The sequence below is a fragment of the Sesamum indicum genome, linkage group LG2 (genome assembly GCF_026168435.1).
Source record: "Sesamum indicum cultivar Baizhima isolate 11 linkage group LG2, ASM2616843v1, whole genome shotgun sequence".
In the NCBI taxonomy this organism is placed as follows: Eukaryota; Viridiplantae; Streptophyta; class Magnoliopsida; order Lamiales; family Pedaliaceae; genus Sesamum; species Sesamum indicum.
The window spans coordinates 18,129,894-18,152,395 of NC_142658.1; the positions used below are offsets into that span (position 1 = coordinate 18,129,894).

Consider the following 22,502-nt stretch of genomic DNA (forward strand, 5'->3'; position numbering starts at 1 on the left):
TATGTCATATTTTGGTACTTTTATCTTTATCTTTGTAGAGTTTCAAAATAGTTCTAAACTTTTTGACATTTCGTGATTTTGTTTCTTCCGGTACCGAATTTTGCAAAAAATATTGTAATAAATCATGATCCACATCATTAAAAAAAAAAAATCGTCCATATTGACAAAAGTGAACAAAACCCCAATTTAAATGAACTACGTGAGGCATACATGATTTATTTCGGCGACTTTTGCATAATCAGGCACAAGATCGAACTTATGAAATGTCAAAAAGTTATAACACTCTTTTGCAATTCTAGAAAGATAATGAATGAAAATGTCAAAGTACCTAAATTAAAAGTAATTATTCATATATATATATATATATATATTGAAACATTTAGAGTTGATTAATATTGGAATTTGTATTGTAGTTTTTTTTTAGCAAATTTATATTAATTAATGTCAATGAGAATTTCCAATGTGAAGAATTAATATATAATTAATCCATATTTTTAATTAATTATTCTAGAGTAGCTAGCTTTACTTATTGATATATAGATTTGAAGGTCTTTGCTTAATTCTTAGCTACTCCCTCTTTGTTTTTTATTGTCTTCCCCCAAATTAAAGTAATGGAATCTAGGGCAGACTTTACATTATAAAAACATGCCCCAAAAGAAAAACCCTACAACTCACTTCTACTTTCATTCCACATACATAGGCGTAATCAAAATATGCTACTCCACAATAGACATATTAATTAGGTTTAAGGTCCAACGTTGCTATGATTCAAAAAAATTAAAGAAAAATTAAAATCCATTAAATGTTGCTACGTCCACGATGTGGGTTCGAATTCTTGTCAAAGCGTTCAGTCGGAGTTAAACATACGTCCTGACCAGTGTGTTAATTTTCACGTAATTAGATCTTGATTCTAGCCAACACTAGATGAGTTGCAGAAACTCTGACCATCCATATAATGCAAGCACGATCCTCCATGACGGCTCTACCGGACATAGTTACATACTAGCTACGTATTTCACAAACTTAATTATACTTACTATGTATTTATTGCTCACTTCACCAAAAACACAACATTAATTAATTAAATAGTTTAAGTGACGATTTTGAAATTATCACTTACATTTTATTTTAAGTGATAATAATTTTAATTTTGTCATTAAATACAATTATTAGTCGACAGAATTATGAATTAATTTATCACTGTAATTAATATATCAGTGACAACACAAATATTTGTTGACGTTGCATTTATCGTTACATGTGTCAATCACACTTTTATACACAATTTTTTGTTACTAAGATGAAAATTATTACAGTGATAAAATAGAAATTCTTGTCACATAAGACATATAAGTAGTGACCCTTAGCCATTTTAATATCATCACTTTTTTATATATTTGTAGGGAAAAACTACAATTTTAGTCACGTAACTTTAAAATTTTAGGCAATTTTAGTCTTTTTTTTCTAAAAAGTTTTCAATTTAATTGTGTCATGTGCAAGTAACATACAATATACATTCAGTTTGATCATAAATGATTAAAATTATCAAAAAAAATTAAAATTAAATAACTGAATTATGAAAATCAATTCGTGCAAAACCAAAAATATCATTTTACAAATTTCAACCGGACTAAAATTGCACTATTTTCATATTTGTAGTGACAAGATCAGATGAAGTACTATATGAAAAGAGGGTAGTAGTGGATTAAATTGAAGTATACATAGGGTCTTATGTGTGTTAATTTCATGTTGATATTTATTCTTAGAAGAAAGTAGACAACTTTTTGGTAGCTTTGTTCTGTGCCTGGAAACAAGGGTTAAATCCCAACTTGCGAAACCTTAATCCAACATTGTCCCCACCCTACACATGACAAACAATACATATATATGCCCTTAGCTAGGTTACAGGCCTAATATGCCCTAATCAATGAAGAACAAAAATTTATTAAAAAAAAAAAAGGAAAAGAAAAGGTAGTTTTAGGATATTTACTTTTGCAATAAATACTATATAACAAATAAATATCTTATCCATGTTGTCATAAATAAAATTTAGTATCGCTTTTTTATCAAAGTCAGTTTGCAACGAGATAAATTCATGAATTTTGAAATTCACCTTCCAAAAGATGGGAGTTTTTTCAAGTCATTTTTCAGCTAACTTTCCTTTCATTCATCGAGGGGATATTAATACTTATTATCAATCGATCTTTGCTTTTCGGTACTATTGAAAAAGTAAAATTACTATTCAGTCCATCCTCTAACTCTCTCTATGTGGGTATAATTTATCCGGGCCGAATGGGTGCATCAGTAATTTCACATCTTCCTCATTGTCACATTCCCAACCACATACACACACTAGAAAACAGGGAAAATCCCATTCTCATGGACCACGTTTGATATTATTGTGTCTTGTTCCCCCATTCTATCTTTCTTGTTTTTCACTGCACAAACTTTTGGGACCCCATCAATCATCCCTTTCTCTCTGTTACCCCCCCCCCCCCCTCTCTCCTTTCATTTTGCCTTTGGCGTTATCCACTGGATCAGGTTTTACGTTTCAAATTCTATTGCATTTTTTATTTCATTCAATATAAAAATTAATATATTGTTCTTTTTTAAAGTTTAATGTAATTATATATAGATTTTATGTAATTTGAAAAGTTTCATTTAATACACCTAATGTTTATTTCTATTTAATAAATATAATTATTCGTTGGTCAAAATTCCACGAATTTGTTTATATTAGATTAAATTCTATATGTATCCCTACTCAATTGACTTATTACTGACTTGTTGTGGATCAAACAAATCTTTTTCAACTAAGTTACTCTTATACTTCATAGGATAATGCATGTGATGAGGTATCCACCTTAATTATAAGGGTATCAACCGAGGATAAATATAAATTTTCATTCAACTTTTTTGCTAATATCAGCAAATTCGGAGAATTTTGACTAACAGGTGGATCTATTTGTAGTCAGAAACAAACGTCAGGGATACTAATTTTAATTTTTCAAACCACATAAAATTTACATGTAATTATATCAAAATTTGAGAAAGGATAATGCAATTATCCCTATATAACATATATGTACATGTTATGTGTGTGTGTATATATATATTACATTATTGCATTATTTTATTTAAAAAAGTTTTTATAAACGTGATTGTATGTATATATTAATTGGAATAGAACATCAAATTCCCCTTTTGAACTTTTATTGAAGGCTATAGAGATGCACAGACTCCATATGTGGATTTCAAGTGTAGAAAGCATAGAAGTAGACAAGGTTATAAATTTGAAGAGTGGCAAACAATCAATACGAAACGAGGAGTGGAATTGATTGCATAGAGATAGAGAGAGATGGAGATTATAGGGAAACGGGAAGGGGTTTGCGAAAAAGGAGGGTTTGAAAAAGCTAAGGAAAGAAAGGATGGTAATAACAAGGTAAAAGGAAAAAAGCCTGCCTACAACCACAAGCTATACAACCAGCTACATTAACCATAGACCGTACGTTTACGCCTTTCCTCCACACTCATAGCTAGGCAATAGACACAGCATGCATGACCTGTATCATATGCTGTATTCATAGCTTAATAAATATTTTAACTCACGTGGGCTTGAGAAATTCCGCGATTAAAAGGGTTTAAGAATTATTATAATCTTTTTTTGTATATTCATTAAGGAATAATAACATAATAATTTTTTTAGATTTGATTTAATTAAACGTGATTCTTTTGTGGTCTGAAAAATTACATTTAATATCTTTAAAGTTTGTTTTGTGATTCAAAATTCATTGAATTTGTAGATTTTTGCAAAAAAAGATGAATGAAAATCCATATTTGTCCTCAATTTACTTATTGCATGTCAAATAAATCTTTTTTCGCTCAAACTGCAGTTATATATTCATACGTTGATGCATGTGAGGGATATGTATCTTGACCCTTATAAGATTAGTTTGGTAAGGAATTAAAAAATTGTTTGACCTGCAATATTTTCATCCTCTATGTGACGTGTGATTCATCAATGCACTATGACGCAAATTATATAGTGTCCGCTGTGATTTTATGAGGTTCACGATTTTGTTCTAAAAAAGTCTCACTAGGAAGAAGGTTTTGGAACTTATAAACTAGACAAGCTCCAAATCTGTAACTGATGTAGGACTCGTGCTAGCATCATCAACCCAAGTTTATTTTATGTAAGCCGCACAAGCTCAATATTTGTAACTGATGTGGGACACGCACGCGTCTGCCCCCAAATGAAAGGGTTCATGTTTACAACTAACTGAGATTGTGCCAGCATTATTAGCTATTCTCCGCAAACGAGAGACTCCATGTTTACAACTAATGTGAGACTGTTGCCAACATCATAACCTTAGTTTATAAGCAGCACAATATTTTATATTTGCAACTGATGTGAAAATGCATGCAAGCATCATCAGCCTCAAACAAGAGGCTTATATAAGCACATGACATAGTGTCCACAAACAATGCTAAAATTGATGCAGCACGCACTCATGGCACGAGATATTGTGATTTCATGAGTCTAACGATTTTATTCTAAAAAGACTTTGAGGTTCATAAGCCGAACAACTTCATTTTTTGCAATTAATACAGACGCACCATTAATGACATAACCATTAGAAAGAAAGAAAAAAAAAACAAAAAAGAGAATGATTCATATATATAGAGAGGGGGGGGGGGGTGGAGATGTATAGTATAGGGGGGCCGGGCATGGGGGGCATGTATGCGTCGCAATTACCAAGTGCGCAGAGGGAAGAAGTAATTGGCAGCAGATCCCAGAAATGAAAGCAGTAGCAGCAGCAGCAGCAGCAGCAATAATAATAACGAATTGTACAGAAGAGGAGAGTGGTTGTGAAAGCTACTTGTCATTCTGCACGACCTTCCATAACAGCCGTAAAGAGGACTTACGCATTTCTCAAGCAACCACAACGTTGGGACAGATATGTCTCTCAATATATGCCTAATTGCTCTGCACTCACCACCTTCCACATCCCTACCTACTTCAAACTTCAACCCTTCTAACACAAACCTTAAATTCATATATACATCTCACATTCATTGCAAACAAAAAAGATCTAATCCAACTACATATCAAGTTTTAATTTCATCAAACCATTCATCTAAATTCATGTAATCAAAGAATTTATAAACTTGCGGTCAAACCCTAGTTACATGGATGTAGGTAAGTTGAAAAGTAAACCAAACTATTCGATATTCGATTAAAATCGATTCATAAAAACTCGTTTGAGTTCGATTAATATACCAGATTCAAACAAAATTTTTGTTCGATAACTTAGTTTCAAGCTTGGTTCGAGCATATTTCAATCTAAAAATATTAAATTACTCGAGCTCGATTCATGTTAAATTGATCCAATTAAAAAGCTTGTACGAGCTCAATAATATATCAAACCAGATTCCAACACAATTTTTCAAACTTAATTACAATTCAAACGGCAAAATTATGTTTTTAGTCCTGCAATTATAGGCCGTTAATGCTTTTGGTCCAACAACTTACGTTAATTACACATTTAGCTGGTTTTTTTCAATTTTAATCATAAAAACTTAAAACATGATGTGTTCAGTTCGATTCGAATCAATATTACCGGCCTCAATGTAGGAAATGGAGGGGATGGAATAAGTGTGAAGAGAAGTGACATTGATTAAATCATTGATTGTTATTGGGGAAGGCTGAACAAGAGCAAGGAAGTGCAGCTTTCTCTCCCACAATTAATGCCGATGAGTACAAACCCTGATCGATCCTTCATGCTAAGGTATCATCCAAAACTGGAGCCCCTAATGCTGCTGTCCCCCACCCATTCCCCATCCCTCAATTCCTTTCCCTTTTTTCCTCCCACTTTTGTCCTCTCTTAATCCCTAAACCTATTTACTTGCTAATAAACTATGTATCCGCATAAAGACGGGCCACTTCCCGATCAGCAAAAAAAAAACAAAAAGAAAAAAAATTGTGTGTTCGATTTTTTATACCAATATAAAAACTGTATTTATAAACAATATATAAGTATTTCTATAAGCGATCTATGACTTTGAAAATCGAATGTCTTGGCCGGTAGTGGTACCGGCTATTAATTGGAGGGTGAGAAAGATTAGGAACAGAGAAGGGGGGGGGGGGTGGTTGGAAGTACAAGGATGACAGCCTATATAAGCAAGCATTCACCAACAAAGACAAACTTGACAGCTCCTGCCCCAGCCCCAGCCCCGCCCTCCCCCCACCGGGGACCTCTATACTTCGTTTCACTGGAAAAAAAGGTTTATTATTGCCTATAGTTTTATTAGGTATGAACTAAATTCGTGATAAATAACTATTATTAATTATAATTAAATAAAAATTTATGTAAAAATTTAAAATATTCAATATGGAAATCATTTTTGCCATGTCTATGAGTCGTAGCTAATATTTTTGTCATGGCTTTTAGTCATTATAAATGTCTTAGCTACACTCACAAAATCACAGTCAATAATCGTTGCGTAGCCGTGTTCAATTACTATTTACTATGATTATTTAATTTTAATCATGATAATAGTCATGGTTAAATGTCATATTTAATCTAGTGTCTCCGCTCTCAGCCTATGTATTCATCACCCTTTGTACTGTTTTTCTTTTTTTTTTTTTCTTAATTTTATTACAAACACCATCATGCATATCGTAATTCGTAGATAAAAGGTATATTAGGTCATATTTGAACCGATAGATTTGAATATGGGAGAAGAATTTGAGAAAATAATTCGAAATAACTATATATCAAAAGAATTTGAAATTTATCATTATTTAACAAAATATAGTTTAATTGAAGTTGACGGATGTGATATTGTTTGAACTTATAATTACCTAAATAAATTTAAAAATCTAAAATCCATGATTTGGAGTACGTGGATCCAAATGTAGGCCTAAGTGTTACCTTTAGATCAAGTTATAAATATCACAAAAATCACTTAAATATTATTATTATGATTTTCCTTATGATTAATTAATTTTTCAGATATCATAAATAAAACTAAATGTATCAACTTTGTATGATCTCTTAAAATCACTATAAACCAGCCCTTATAATCACGAGTTGAATTAGTAGTACAACTCGAAACTTTTGTGATTTAAATTAGGGTCAACTTTATTTTTAGTTTAAAATAAAAAATATAATTGAATATTCTAGAATTAATTCATTATGATTGACATTTAGAAAAAACTAATAAGTACCTAAATGTTATTGATTTTTTAATGAACATGATATATCACATTGTGTCTATATATATATATATATATATATTATTTGGTATGAAGTTTTTTAAATGAAAAATACCTGTCTCAAATTGAGACGGATATTGAAACGAGTTTGATTGGATGACGTCACCACATCTTTTAATTACAGGACACAAAATTAAAAGAAAAAAAAAAAAGAAGGGGTTGAATTGGAAACAAAACGAAGCCCAACAGAAATAAAAAGCCCAATCATGTATATGTTGACGATGCAGACTCCAGCCCCATACATTATCTCAATGGGCCATTGGGCCTATTAAGACTTATAATGGGACTACTTTCTTGTCTGGTCTTTTTAGGACAGCCCAATAATCAGGACTCAAAATTTCCTATGGAAGATCTAATGTTCCAATTTGGGTGTGTGCATTCAGGGAAAAAAAAAAAAAGAGAGAGAGAACATCCCTGCTCTAATTATAAGCTTGAAACCATAATTAGAATTCACTAGAAAAATTAGCCGTAGCAAATAGTCACTAATCACAGCCATGCAATGGGCCGTAGTATATGCGAGGGATATAGGATGTGTTTTATTACTCAAATGCATGCCTAATTCAAGTGTTTTAGAATGAATTTATTGCATAGATAATTGAATTGTGCATCTTTTAACTGAAGAATTGATATTATCCAAATTTAAAGAAAAGAGCACCAAAAAGCCCCAAATGAAGCCAAACAATAATTAAGGAAAAATAAGACTAAAACAGACTTGAACACTCAATAAGGCATGATCATGCCCTATTAATTGCTCGAATATGTTTGCATGAAAATGGGCAATCTGAAAAGATTTGTTATCGTGATTTGTTTTGGCCTCACTTGCAGAAACAATGACTAATAATCCTTGGACAACCATTTTTAATTTGTATTTCTACACTTTTTATTTTTAATTTAATTAGTCATTATCAAAAATAATATTTCTTACAGAGAAGCTCCTAATATATTATTTTTTGATCTTATAAGTTTTTGTTTTCCTCTAAACGTTCCGCAGACATTTTCAACATCTTATAATTTAAATTTTCATAATCTTATAAGATACTTTAAAAAGCTTATAAGTTCGACCAAACAGCCCTAGAGTTGTTCTATATATTCAAATTTAAAGGTGTGGTTAAATAAACAGAAATAGTAGCACTTAAATGTAAATAATTAAAAGTTGGAGAGATGACATTAATTAATTGATTTACATGAGGGTGCATGCATTAACATTGTCATCATTGAAGAAGTTGCTGACTTTGTCGTCACCACGGTGGGTGAGGTGAAGAGCGCCGTGGCGGTCGGCGGCGTTGTAGCCGTGACGCCAGTAGTTGTAGGTCTCTTTGTAGTCGACGGTGGTGTCCTTGAAGTAGTTGTTGGCGGAGGTGAAGTAGAGAGGAGGATTGGGGTAGGGCCAGAACTCCGCCCGCTTCCCCGCCCTCCTCACCGCCTTTATCACTTTGTTCCGGTCCACGTACCCTATCACCGTCACCTTCTCCATCTCCAGCTCCACCTCTACCGAGTCCACCCCTTCCAATTCAGTCCAATTACTTTGTTAGTATACATAAAATCTCTCAACTTCTTATACTATAGATACATGCATGTTTAACAGTATTTGAAGGGATTCTCCAATGGGCGAGATAATATTTTTTGTCTCATAATTTAAGGCCTTTATATATACTTATGGCCCTATTAGTTACGGGATCCTCACTTTTGATTTAATAAATTTCAAAAAGTAGTATTTTTTGTCCTATAGTACTTTTTTCGCTAAATATTTAATAAAAAAGGGCATATGATCGTAAAGTGCATGAGACCAGAAATACTACTTTTTTTTAAAGTTATTGGAGTAAACGCGAGAATCTCATAACCAATATGGGACCAAAAGTGTATAGACCCTAAGAGGGCCATGTACTAAGCACTTGGCATATTTTTTATTAAAATATCTAACAGAAAAGGTACTATAGCTAGGACCAAAAGTGGAAATCTCTTTGAACGTAATAAAACTAAGTACCTAAAGAAAAGAAAGAGCAACAAGACCCCTAAAGCGATTGTTGTCAGTTTTTCTTTGTTTAGGGGGAGTCTATGCCGTTTGTGTTTCCACAAGCCCCTCTTATCATATATTTTTGAACAAGGGAGTAGACTTAATTCCGTCTACACAATTTTGAAATAGAAGATCCGAACTGTATTGTGGAGTGAGATGAATAGAGCATTAAAAATATAAAAGATGATTTACCTCTAAGTTTGTGAATGGCTTCTTTGACAACCCTCACACAGCCAGTGCAGCACATCCTCACTTTCAGCTCCACAGTCTGTACAATTACAATTCATTAACAATACATAAAAAAAAAAAAAAGACTTTGTTTCCATTAATATGTATGAATATTTTATGCATCTTTTCTTCTTATTCCATTTAATATACAGATTCAGCCACATATATATATATATACACTTTTTTATAAACTTTAGTTATATACCGGGATAAGAGATTAAAGCATGCATATTAATTGTCCATGTCTATTATATATATATATATACTATTACTCCCAACATGGTGGAGCATCTATACCCTAATCCTTCATACAAATGCTAAAAGTACCAAAAAGTTCAAACAAAGCAAGTTGTCCAAGGATACCCTACCTACATACATAATAAACAAGTTCATATATATATAAACACAAAAAACCTATAGATTAAAGCCCTCGAAACACACACACAGACACACATATATATTTATATATATACACATAGTATGGCATGTTTATTTCTCGATGTATATTAACGACTCGACGTCTAGTTAGTTGTACAGCAAGGATCTCAAGAAAGCATCCGAGACATATATATTTATACCAATGATCCATTGGCCGTACAAGCTGGAAAGAAGGCCATCTACGCGTATAAGGGAAGTTCAAAATTCAAATAGAAGAACAAGTTCATAACCTGGCTATGCATCAATTAATACAAGTTGAATGTGATCTAAGGATATCGATGAAGGTAATAATATATAGTAAACCTGCAAAGAAAGCGGTCGACCCTTAGGCATGTTGTCCTAGTATTTGTCTCGTTCGTCGCCTTAATTTTGTTGCCGTTGTCTTGATAGTGAACGAAGCAATATATATGGAAGCAGAGACACGTACGTACGATGGTCGATAGAGCCAAATAGTCTCTTTGAGTAGTTTAAGCTGGTCCCTTTGATGTGTGTGTGTATATATATAAAGGGATGGAAGAGAGCAATGAAGAGTAGTAGGGTATCCCCATGTCAAGAAAATATTCCTCAAAAAGGCATCTCTTTCTTAAGTTTCAATCCTTTTCCTCATCATATATTCCACACCAAGAAAGCTGTTTGATGAAACTATTCCCTCCCCTCATCCTTTACCCTTATTTTATCTTAATCCTTTATTTTAACAGGTGCACGGGGCGCGTGTGTTTGTGTTTCTTTGCATGTTTCAAAAAATATAATTTTTTATTATAATTAATTATCTTCACGAAAAAGTAACATATCATGACGAATTAACAATTACTGCACAACAGCTATTAGCCATTACTCGAGGCTAAAATATATATAAGCACGATTAAAGATCGTGATAGATGTTGTTAAACACGATCGAAAAAACTTATGATTTTATAATTCGTATATATTTACAATAATTTTTAAACTGTGTGTATGTGGATTGTAATGATGAAGTAATTGTGTGTAGGGAAAAGAAAGTAGGGTTTTGGGAGGGAATGGTATCTATAGAGCAGCCTGCATTGCAGCATCAATATGGTTATGATGAAGATGTGATGTGGGTCAATCCCAATCCCAATCCAAAATGGCTGCTGACAATGAAAACAGAATATTGGGAAATTGATGGGCTTAAGGAAGTAAAAGATGTTTCAAAATGCGTTTGAATTTCTCTTTGATCAACAACACACAGTGCGTAGGCATATCAATTTCTATACGCAGAGATATATTCCCAATCCCCAACCCTCAATAATTTATTAGGTTTCCTGTTTACCCTTTCTTCCTTTTTCCTTTTTCTTTATTTATTTATTATCTGGAGATCTTGATCAGAGGAGAGGAAGGAACCTTGTACATGCAATTAGACCCATGGACACACATACTCACGTGTCCTCCAACAACTAATTTAATTTAATTAATTATATGTAATAATTAATCTTGAAATTAGAACATATGTAGTCTAGAAGTAAGTACTGAAAAGAGAGGGAAAAATATTAGATTTCTTTTTAATTGTGGGTTCAGATGATATGGACTAAAAGCAACAAAGATATGGATACCATTTATATATATATATAAATATATAATATTCCTGCCTATATATATACATATAATTTATGTCTGAATTCTTACACGTTAAGGCATAGGTTCTTTCTGGTTGGCACAATAATAATCTCATTTATGGTATAGTATATTTTGTGAAAGTTGAAGTGGGGTGTGATCAGATGTTGGTAGATTTGATCATTTGGGGTTGCAATAAAACTGGCAAAGTAGAAATCCAAGCCAGACAGCCCACTGTTTTTTCAGTCATACTTAGTATCAGAATATATGTAGGATTTAAAATTTATTATAATTATAAAAAAAAATTAATTGTTTGAAAAATTATATTAAGCCGAAACGAACACCAAACTCGTCTAAAATTTGACGGATCCAAGTCCAGATCCAGTTTTTCAGGCCCAATTATCATTCCTAGTTGTAATTCATCCTATATATAAATGTATAAGTGCAAAAAATAATAAAGTGATGGGTAATTAGCTGAGTTATTTAACATATTTATTTAGTCCAATGTTTACCAATGAGTTGGTGTGTGTAACGTCGAGTTATCTGCATCCATCTCTTTTTAGATTTTGGTTTTTGGCATTCACTTTTAAGTTTTAATATTTGGTTAAAAAGACCTCCCCGTCTTGTATAGTTTGGTCATAATCGTAACCTATTTATATAAAAACAAGCAATATATATATATATATATATATATATATATATATATATAATTGTAAAATCGTCCTACAAGTTTTTGACATTTTATAATTTTAATTCTTTCAATGTCGAATTTTATAAAAATTGTCGAAATAAATCATGTCCCCACAAGTTTGGTATTTTTATCCTCTATCTTTCTAAAGATTGTAAAAGAGTTCTGTATCTTTTTTACATGTCTCAATTTTTGTCTTTTCGCCCCCAAAGTCTGCAAACATCCCCGAAATAGATATTTTAGCCCTAAATCGAGTTTATGATAAATTATTGTGCGATAATAGGACTCCATCTGGGTTGATTGGTTATTCCACCCGGCTTTGAGCTAATACTATCTGGACAGTCAGTGACAAAAGGGTGCCGTGGGGGTGGCATTAGATTCTTGCTCTCCGACCATGGCTATTACCTTAATCGACTTTTCGGTTGGTAATGGGGATTTATTTTCCCCTTGGCAGGACCCTTGGCATCAATTGGGGCCATTGATTCATCACTTTCCTACTGACCCGATCGTTACGAACATCCCTTCTGACTACACTCCTACACTCGGTCATTGCGGATTGAGAATGGAGCTGGCCGCCAATAATTAATAAATTCATGGCGATCATTCACCTTTTGCCTGTCATTCATGGTGGGGAGAATCATATTATTTGACACTTGAATGGCGATACTTTTACAACGGCGGCAGTGTACCACCTCTTTTGTCCTCGAGGACCCAAGGTAGGCTGTACTTCACTATTCTTGGGTCCTTTCAAGATTTGCCGCAACTAATTTATCTTATGGCTTGCCATTTTGAAAAAATTATTTACTCTTGACAAACCATGGTTGCACCACTCAGGTGGGGCATGTGTCCTTTGCCAAGACGGGCATGTGTCCTTTGCCAAGACGGTATCTTTGAGACACATGAGCATTTATTCTTTTGGTGTCATTATATTCGTTAGTGCATTGCAAATTTTCAGAGGATTGTACGGGTCCGATGACCTATTTGATCGTGGAATATTGCCGTAGAGTGAATGTTGCTTAAATAAAGAGGGAAGCACATCATCAACGCCTCATACCGCGCACTATCGGCGTCATTAGTGTATCACTTGTGGCAAGAGTGGAATCAACGGATCTTTCAGCCTACTAGCCGTATATATGATACACTTGCTAGGATTATAGTTACCTAGTCATACCTCTCCTCAATAGTTAGTACATGTACTCTTTACCACCTTTGGAGGATCCCTTGGTTAACGGGGCCTCGACTGCTTGAACCGAGTTGTTGTATTTCTCTTTTTATCTATTTATGCAATTTACCTTTATCAAAAAAAATATCCCCGAAATAAATCATGTGCCATATTAATTTTTTTATGTGGCACATAATTTATTCCGATGAATTTTACAAAATTTAGGACCAAAAAAATCAAAATTTAAAAATGCCAAAAAATTACCGAACTCTTTTGTAATCCAAAAAAATGAAGGATAAAATGCACAAGTCACAAAATTACAGTGTCATTATAGTGACCATTAAAAAATGACATGTATCAGTTGAAATAAAGAGTCATTACATCAGTAGAAATATTTAAGCTTATCACAACCCATTGGTTATGTACACTACGAACTATGCAATTTACATAGCTACTTTGGAATTGGTTTCTTTATAGGGTAATTTACAGCCACCTTCTTAAAAATTTGGTATAATTACAAATACTTTCTAATTATTTAAAAAATTATAAATACTATTGTAATTTTAACATCCATCTAACAACAAGTTCATCCCGTTAGCTTCCGTTAGATTTTTTTTCACTTTTTGTGATAAACTGATCAAAATACCCTTTCAAATTATGAATCATAACTTTATATATTTTTCAGAATTTTCTAAAATACTTTTATGGGTCAATATTTCCTACAATTTTATTATACCCGCCCTGGAATCCTTTTCATATTTTTTCAAGTCCTTTTTTTTCATTTTTAAAAAACTTTAATAAGAATAAAATAATAATATTCACCTCACCATCTAAGGACTACATAATTTTTCGTTTCAGGAAGGTATTTGTAATTTTTCAAATAAAGAGAAGATATTCATAATTATATCAAATTTCAACAAGAATAGCTATAATTTACCCTTTCTTATATGCATATCATTTTTTCCTTTTTTTTTTCTTTCCTTTTGTCTTTTTTTTAAGAAGATCAAAATTATTTCCATCTCATTTCAAACTGGTGACCTATTTTTAACATAAATAAAGCGTTACTATTGAACCACTTAATCGTCCCCCTTCTTATAGATTCCGGGCAACTTAAGGGCGATCCATGTAGATAATGATTATCTGTTAAAGAACAAAGATAATAATAATAATTAGTATAATGGTGTAGTAAGAAGAAGCATCGGTAAGGAATACAAAGGGCAACGGTGTACTTTTCGTGTTGTCACTTAGAAAGACAGAGTATTGATTCCTATATTCCTTCATCTCCTCCATTTACTTTACCTCTTCTACTCCAAATCAAATTAGCCTTCACAATTTGATTCCTCTCCACTCCACTCCACAACTTTAACCTATGTTTCATTCTATTCTTTTCACTTTTTGTAACTTATATTTGTTTATCTTACACTAATACAAAACAAAAAACTAAACATATCAAAAACACGCGAATACACATAGTGATTATTACATTTAAATTCTCTAACCTATGATATGTTTATATAAATTATCCATATCTTTTACATAATTACAGAAACCACCCACCACGACAACCAAAAAACAGATATGGTTCATGTAATAATGTTGATGTTTTTTTAAAATGTATGTATAATTTCTCAAAAATCAGGGACGGTTTGTGTAAATGATGTTGCCTTTTTTAGTGGGTGTATGTGTAATTATCCAAAAGGCAAACATGATTTATATAAACAGACCATATGTCAGGGGTGTTAATGTAATTATCGCATGCAGACACGTCACCATCTTTCTCTCTCTATCAACCAAATATAAAGAATAACACCTATAGAACCAAACAAAGTCCTAGTTTCCAGCTTCTCTGCCCCAGTATATTCCTTACCTTCTCTGATATATTTTGTCAACAGAGAGACGAACAAAACTTCATACCTTAAGAGCTGCAAAATTTAGCCAATTGCAGTATTCTCAGTCCTGATCATTATGTAAGTGCTCCGAATGCTTGACACTAACCACCTTAAGCAGGTTAACTGCTGTCGGACATGTATTCTCAGCTTCCATATAGCAAACTCAAAGTCATCAAAGTTTTTGAAATTGAGAGACAAGAGATGGACTTGCCTGACCAAAGCAACAAAGATATAACAAGAAGGAATACGACATGAAGTTCATGCTACACCACTATATACTCAAAAGATCATCGTATAATAGTAGAACGTCATAATACATGTTAGTTCGTGCGGACTCAATATCATGTTAGAAGAGATGAACAAGTTGGATGGTTAGGATTCTTAGGAACTCCCTTATCACACGTTATTTGCTCCAAAGCGGCATCATATTACGAGAATATGAATCCAACTACCTGGTCCATTAATTGTTAGTTTTAAAGCAAATTTGATTTTTAAGACTAACCATGAGTATCATTTTTATTATGCAACATTAACTAAGTTTTAGATATCATGCTCTTTCTACAAGATAAAAATTTATACAAGCAAGCATGCAGTTCACTAATACCTAACATGATACTTACAGAAAGGAACTATATAATAAAACTAATCAAGAATGGATCGGATAACTTACATGTCAACCATGCACGGAATGCAAGCTGGGATATATCCACATCCCAAGAAAAACTACTGACATGATTATAACTAGATATGTGCTGACACCATACTCTTTCAAATAATCTGAACATCGGTGAACAGGCAATTTCTCTGATAACTTAATTGAGGCTAGGCCCGGTTTCACAGCTAGTGTTGGATCATGTGTTTCAGCAGTCTTCTTATTCTCATACAGAATTCTACCTTCCGACTCCTGACAGTTGGAAGTTCTATCAATATCATTGGTAGCCTGCATAGAACAGATGAAGAAGCAAAAAAAAATGAGGAGAAGTACGTGTTTTCATCACTCACGATTACATTCATTATATGATTGTTCAGAAAGACAAAGATATAGACATGTTGCAAATCATCTATAAGTCCACTTCAGCAGTAGGCTTGCTTGAATTAACTGTCTCTGGCTCTAAAAGTAAATATACGAGTCTATACAATTTCAAATGAATAAATGGAAATCACCTGCATCACAAGTGATTGTGGTTCATCTTTTTCACCCTTGGACTTTTCGCAAGATATGGATGTTGGTCCACAACCCGTGCACAGACGGATTCTTCTTGAAGCAGTTCCCTGGTTTGCAGGTTTCTCAAAACTAGGTTGATCTCGTGGCTGACGCAATCGAATCTTGATTCCAGTCTCAATAACAGGAATAGGATCATTTTTTATGGGATTTGTATCATAAACTGTCTCAACCGGTTTGTAGCACGAGTGCCTAACTGTATTGGCTGATGAATCGACTTCTTCAACAGCATAGTTGGGTTGGGAATTCTCAGTAGATGGCACTTCTTGGGGAAAACTTGGGCATAGTTGACCCTATACAGAGAATAAGTTCGCTATGAACATCAGATATTCCATTCAGGACCTACTGGAACTGGATAGTTTCAAGATGCAAACAAAACTAAATATCTGAAGATAGAATCATGTTTTAGAACAGAATTGCAATTTAATGTTAATCAGAATCGGGATATAAAATTATTTATTCAAAAGACGGTCAAGCTAGATCCTATAGTGCAACTAAAAGACAAAACAGAAATGCAACGTATGCAAGATATAAGGTTATATGCTTTTTACCTGTGGTTGGACCATTTTCATATCTGTACCGCCATGAAGTTTACAATCATTCACCTTACATATTGCAGATGGTGTGTGTTCTTGACCATCAATGCGCCCAGGATTAAAGCTCTCACTTGTGACAACACAGCTGTAGTCTCCCCGGTTCTGAAGGCCTTCCAATAGGTCTGACAGGGATGCATCCTGTTCAGATGTACCATCTTGAAAATGCAATCCATTTTGTTCATTACCAAAGTCATCAGCAAAGGGAGAACCTAAACAAGCTCCCAAATCAGTGTAACTCTGCGACTTCAATGCATCAAAGACCTTGTCATCAAATTGACTGTATGAAGCTTCTTCAGACATTGAAACTTCTCTTAATGGCGCATACACCTGATAAATATGACCAAAACAACTAATCTGGATTTGCATTCCTTGATTACTTAAAACTGACAGAAAAGATACTAGATGTTGACCAAAAAGATTTCAAATATTCATCTCTACCTCCGTAGCTGTTTCTTCTCCTGAGTGATTGACTCCATCAGATGCACAGCTTTCAACAGGTGCTAGGTTAGTAGGAGTCATACAGTCACTCTGATCTGCCCACCACTTCTTTATGTCCTCCGGTTCCCTTAGAACTTGCGTATCGAGCATTGGAGGTTCTCGAAACAAATCTGACGATATGTCATCTGGAGATGATTTGTTAGTAGAAGGAAACGATCCAGAACGTTCAACTTCATCATAATTCGAATTGTATAACTTCTCATCTGCCTTGTGGAACAAGCGACATAGGACATAATCTCCCTGGAGCACGGGAAAGAGAATTGACTATTTATTGTAAGGGTAAATAAGTAGAAAGGGAGGTCTCAATAAAAAAAGTGCAGACCAAGTGACATTATTAGGAAAACGATTTATGCAGATTCCTTTTAACTGTTGCTTGCTGTATCTATTTCAATTCTTTCGGCAGTGACCGTAAAGAGGTTGGTCCAGCAATACATAATCTCGCTAACAACTTAAACATATGCCTCAGAACACCATTTACTTTTCGATGCATAGAAAAATAAATAAATAGATTCTACTTCTAAGTGGATAAAGAAAAAACAGTGGCTGATTATTGTGGAATTTATATTGCTAAGAAGGTATAATAAGGCTATAGTGGTGGCTTCAGTGCGCCAAAATGGTATACCAAATACCAAATTGAACAAAATTCTATTCAATTCGGTTGTTTACCGAATTAACTAATTTAAAAAAAAAAAAAAACTACAGATTTATATATAAATACATAATATATAATATACGAAAAAATTGATGCTTTCCATACTCAAAGTAACATGAAGGTGGGAACTTTTTAATTTCAAAAATTAAAACATGCATATACATTTCTACCGCCCTCTGCTCTACATTGTCTCACTTTTACCCCTCCGGTTAATAACATCACTTAAACCCATGTACTCATATAAATACTTAAATTGCACCTCTAACTTAAGAATATGAAATTTTGTATGGTCTAGCAATTTGGTTCGATCAATAATATTAAGTAAAATACTTATGATAAAATTATGAAACTATTCTTTTTCATACTCCAAACATCTATGCATTACTAATCCAAAATTTCTAATTTAAACTATAATCATTTAAATAGTAACATAATTTTCAAAACTCAGCACTATTCACATGGATTCACTAGCCTGACAGTTTATTTCTAAGAAATTAAGGAAAATTATTATACATCGAAAAAAGTTGATACTTTCTATTCAAAAAATAGATACATCGGCGGTATTTCATGTAAACTTTTTGAAAATAAAGCTAATATGTTGTCATTTTATTGAATAACTTTTATCTCAACAGAGTAATACTAACATCCTAATAAGGTTTTTCTTGAACAATATGAAAGTCATATCGCTTCTTATTTGATTTTCAAAAATTACTGTAAGAAACTTAGCGTGTGACATTCTAAAAATAAATTTTGCATAACTGTTATATTGTTTTTCTATATAAATGTTTTTGTGAGTATACTGCCAAATTGCATAATCCATTTTAAATATGAAACATGGTATCCATTTTAAAACAGAAGAAAATGACATCTTCAACTATTTCAGTATGAAGATGTGATTGGACCTTTTGCGATGACTTTTTCCCCTCAATTTTGATGATAAAAGATCGCAATTGATCAAAATATATAACTAACTGATTCAGTCAAGAATAATATAACATTCAAACATCAAGGACAAACCCCTTCATGCTAATAATCTACAAAGCAGCAGGGTTTGAAGTTTCAGTAGATTACAATCACCAATTGTAAATAGTTCTTCAACATGTATTTAACTTCAAGAGTTTAATGTGAAACAGGAATAAAAGCGAAATCAAGTTTCTCGCATTAGTCTTGCAAAGAATAGAAGAGTTTTGAATATGAAAACCTGCACACTCAACTCGGGTAATCCTCACTTAGACATTAATGCAGTGAATTGATACAAATGGAATATTATTTGAGATGAAGCAGGTATTCCATGTTACACATCAGTTTGAAGAAGTGTATACATATACCAAAAATAAATTTGAATTCCAGAACGCCATACCCCCACTCAATGTGAGAAGTCAAACATTAGATCATTCAACAGATATCCTAGCGAAAGAGATTTTCATGATCAAATGATATCAGTGTGAGTTAGCACATTAATTTTCAGATTGCAAAGAATGTACTAGGGGCGCAAAAGAAGTCTATATGTCCATGAAACATGATGTGAATGTGAATATTTCCAAGGGCATGTTTGTATATGTCTGTGAGTGTATAGGGGGTGTGTATCTAAGAGAGAGAGAGAGTGTGGAAATAAACATTGACCTGTCCTGGGGCAGTACCATCAAGATCTTGCTCAGTTGCACGATACTCATGCATTATCCAGTTCGTACGCTCACCCTTAGGAGCACGACCCTTGTAAAAAACTAATGTCTTCTTCATGCCAATTAAGTGGGGATTAGCCCAACCAGAAGATGATGATTTGCGAGATTTTATAGTACGATCCTTGCCTGTGGCTTTCCAGTAACCAGCTTCCGTGGCCCGATTAGAGCGATGCCCATTTGGATATTTTTTATCACGGGGGCAGAAGAAAAACCATTCCCGGTCATCCGACTTTATCACAGAGAGTGCTAACAGAAAACAAAGAATTAATGAGGTTTAGTTTCACTTGCTCATTCAAAAGAAAAGGCCAAAAGATGTCTGTGAATACAATTGAGCTAAGTTTCCACTGATAGGGCATTATAATCCATAAAGGAATTCAACAAATTCCAGTCACCCTTATTACATATATATTAGGCTCAGCCAAATGCACCTTCATGTTCGGCTCCATGTAATTTCATGAAAAAACAATGCATGAAAAATCAAACTAGGAAACGAATGATGTGCCATAAGAAAATTGTTCATTGTGGCTAAAAGAAAAATCATCTTTCTATTAGTTTAGAACATGGCGTGAAGCTGATTGAATCTAATATCAACCAAATATATGTAGGAGTATCGCTTGCTCATTGCCAAGGATATAGTGCATGGTATCATTGTTTATTCCAAGCATGAACCCTTGAATGTGATGAATGCTTTTACAAGAGACATTTCCTTTTTTGAATTGTTATAGCTATTGCAGGAGACCTATTCAGGCATTCTTTCAGATCACTTGTCCCAATAAATTTTTTACAGGAGGGTCTTAGCTTTCTGACAAAACCTCCTCAGTCCTGGATTATAGGAGGCTCTTAGCTTTCTCGAGTGTGTTTCGATTTGAGGAATTCTAGAAACTTCTCAAAATACATCAGAAACAATGTAGAAAGATTATGATACTAAAGAAACATATAAAAAGGTCATTAAAAGAATTTTTCAAAATAAGAGATGGCTTATTTGGTCTAAATATGTTGATCTTAACTACTTTAAATTATTTTCAGCATAAACTAATTTCCTAGTATTGTGATAGTAACATTCAAAATCAACTATATATAGATATGCATGGGTCTTATTTAATATTCTTTTTTTTCTTGTTAAAGGGAAAGGGCCTAATTTGAAAGGATGCACATATAGCATGACAAGAACTCTGAGTAACATTGATTAATACTCAAGTAAAATATTCATAATAGCGTGCGAAAATTAAGAAATCTTATACATATCATCGTAAAGAGAACACAGTAGTTCCATAGAAAATCAGCACAAGTAAAAGGTTCCCTGAAAAAACAAAAAGTGCTCTTGGAGAATGAAGAAATAAATAAAATTTCCAGGAAACTGACGAATTTATGCAAATATCCCATATTTTAATTTTCATTACTTCGAAAATAGGATCTTTTCCTTAGCTTCAGTGAAAATGTTAGGAAATTTTAATCCTTGCTGAAAACGTAAATAAGCCTAAGATACAGGACGAAACTGCAAATTCCGTACTGCATATCGTGTTTCTTGCCATTCCAGAGAGATGGGGTGCGGTGAAAACGGAGTGTGCAAGAAAAATCAAGACATGGACACACATTGTGTAGAGAAAAACAAGAAGGACACACATCAACCAGTGACAGACAGTGAGTTCTGACATAGAAAGATGAAGAAAAACATACCAGGGAGATCCCATGGCTCCCATTTACAGACATCAACCTCCGGGATGACTTCAACCGCCGAATGACGGCCGTTAATCTTCAGCCTCAAATAATGGTTGACAAGCTCCTCGTCCGTCGGCCGGAATCTGAACCCCTTAGGCAAAGCCTCCAATTTCATCGTGTTCCCGCATGAACTCATCACTTCATCATCCACATCAACCCACCACAACTTCCCCCAAATCTCAAGCAGGATGAAGTAGAGATAATCAATCAATTACGTCCAGAAAAAAGAATGCTACTGCAACAGCCCCAGAATTTAAGCAAATCACAGCAAAGAAAGCAAAGAAAAACTTCTCGAGCTCCACTCCGCCGCACTGTTTTCCTCCTTTTCTTTCCCCCCTCACTCCAATCCGATTTACTTTTTCTGCCTCTTTTCGTCACGTTCTTGTCAGCTCTAATTTAAGCTCAAAAATCCAAACACCACGCCCCCACACACGCGCTCCCATGCGAGTGCAAATTACGATGATCATGAGCGAAACGTCGCAGTAATCCTCCATAATTGTTGGCCATAGAACAACTCTCAATTTCAGCTCAATTGCCGTTCCACCAAACTTTGACCTCAACTTCAAACCCCAAACTTGCTTTTCTTTTTCTAGTGTTGTTTCTTAAGGAAAATTTATTACTAAAATCAAGTTCCATCAAATAAAATTATATTTATTAAATTGTACATCTAGCCAACGTAATTTTTATGAATTTGATCAAATTTGATTAAAATTTAAAAAAAAAAAACATACTAAAAAAATAAAAAGGCACATGTGGCACTGCATATACTATATTAGTATAAATTCAAAGCGCTCGATTTCTTGCCTTCTTGATTCTTCTAATTTCCATGATGAATGAAAGAAATTAGGAATAATCACACTGTCTTT

At 33.5% G+C, this 22,502-nt stretch overlaps 2 protein-coding genes across 4 annotated transcripts; both read right to left on the minus strand.

The window, feature by feature from the left end:
• Positions 1–8,405: 8,405 nt before the first annotated feature.
• LOC105156078 (heavy metal-associated isoprenylated plant protein 30) lies at positions 8,406–10,443 on the minus strand. Its single transcript, XM_011072116.3, has 3 exons — positions 10,263–10,443; positions 9,486–9,561; positions 8,406–8,782 (listed from the first exon to the last, which is right to left on the minus strand). The coding sequence occupies exons 1-3, from the start codon at positions 10,290–10,292 to the stop codon at positions 8,460–8,462; spliced, it is 429 nt and encodes a 142-aa protein (XP_011070418.1). The 5' UTR covers positions 10,293–10,443; the 3' UTR covers positions 8,406–8,459.
• A 3,236-nt stretch (positions 10,444–13,679) lies between these two features.
• On the minus strand, positions 13,680–22,225 carry LOC105156080 (protein NTM1-like 9). Of its 3 annotated transcripts, XR_002286611.2 has the most exons (8): positions 21,595–22,225; positions 19,859–20,163; positions 17,524–17,823; positions 17,041–17,412; positions 16,432–16,782; positions 15,938–16,207; positions 15,293–15,478; positions 13,680–14,518 (listed from the first exon to the last, which is right to left on the minus strand). XR_002286611.2 is itself a non-coding variant. In XM_011072118.3 (7 exons), exons 1-6 carry the CDS (start codon positions 21,770–21,772, stop codon positions 15,941–15,943), a joined length of 1,773 nt encoding a protein of 590 aa, XP_011070420.1. In that variant the 5' UTR covers positions 21,773–22,225; the 3' UTR covers positions 13,680–15,478; positions 15,938–15,940. The 3 variants fall into 3 exon arrangements, 2 of the variants coding, with proteins under 2 accessions (XP_011070420.1, XP_011070419.1); XM_011072118.3 differs by having other exon boundaries at positions 13,680–15,478; XM_011072117.3 differs by lacking the exons at positions 13,680–14,518; positions 15,293–15,478 and having other exon boundaries at positions 15,823–16,207.
• Positions 22,226–22,502: the final 277 nt, after the last annotated feature.

Bases quoted from the DNA above. Each gene is read 5' to 3' on its own strand.
- LOC105156080 (XM_011072118.3), bottom strand. From the start codon at position 21,772: ATGAGTTCATGCGGGAACACGATGAAATTGGAGGCTTTGCCTAAGGGG. The intron at 20,164-21,594 runs GTATGTTTTTCT...GTTTTCTGTTAG, and splicing joins GGAGCCATGGGATCTCCCTG to CACTCTCTGTGATAAAGTCG. The intron at 17,413-17,523 runs GTAGAGATGAAT...CATATTTATCAG, and splicing joins GAGAAGAAACAGCTACGGAG to GTGTATGCGCCATTAAGAGA.
- LOC105156078 (XM_011072116.3), bottom strand. From the start codon at position 10,292: ATGCCTAAGGGTCGACCGCTTTCTTTGCAG. The intron at 9,562-10,262 runs GTTTACTATATA...GTAATTGTACAG, and splicing joins GTCGACCGCTTTCTTTGCAG to ACTGTGGAGCTGAAAGTGAG. The intron at 8,783-9,485 runs GTAAATCATCTT...CTGAATTGGAAG, and splicing joins AGCCATTCACAAACTTAGAG to GGGTGGACTCGGTAGAGGTG.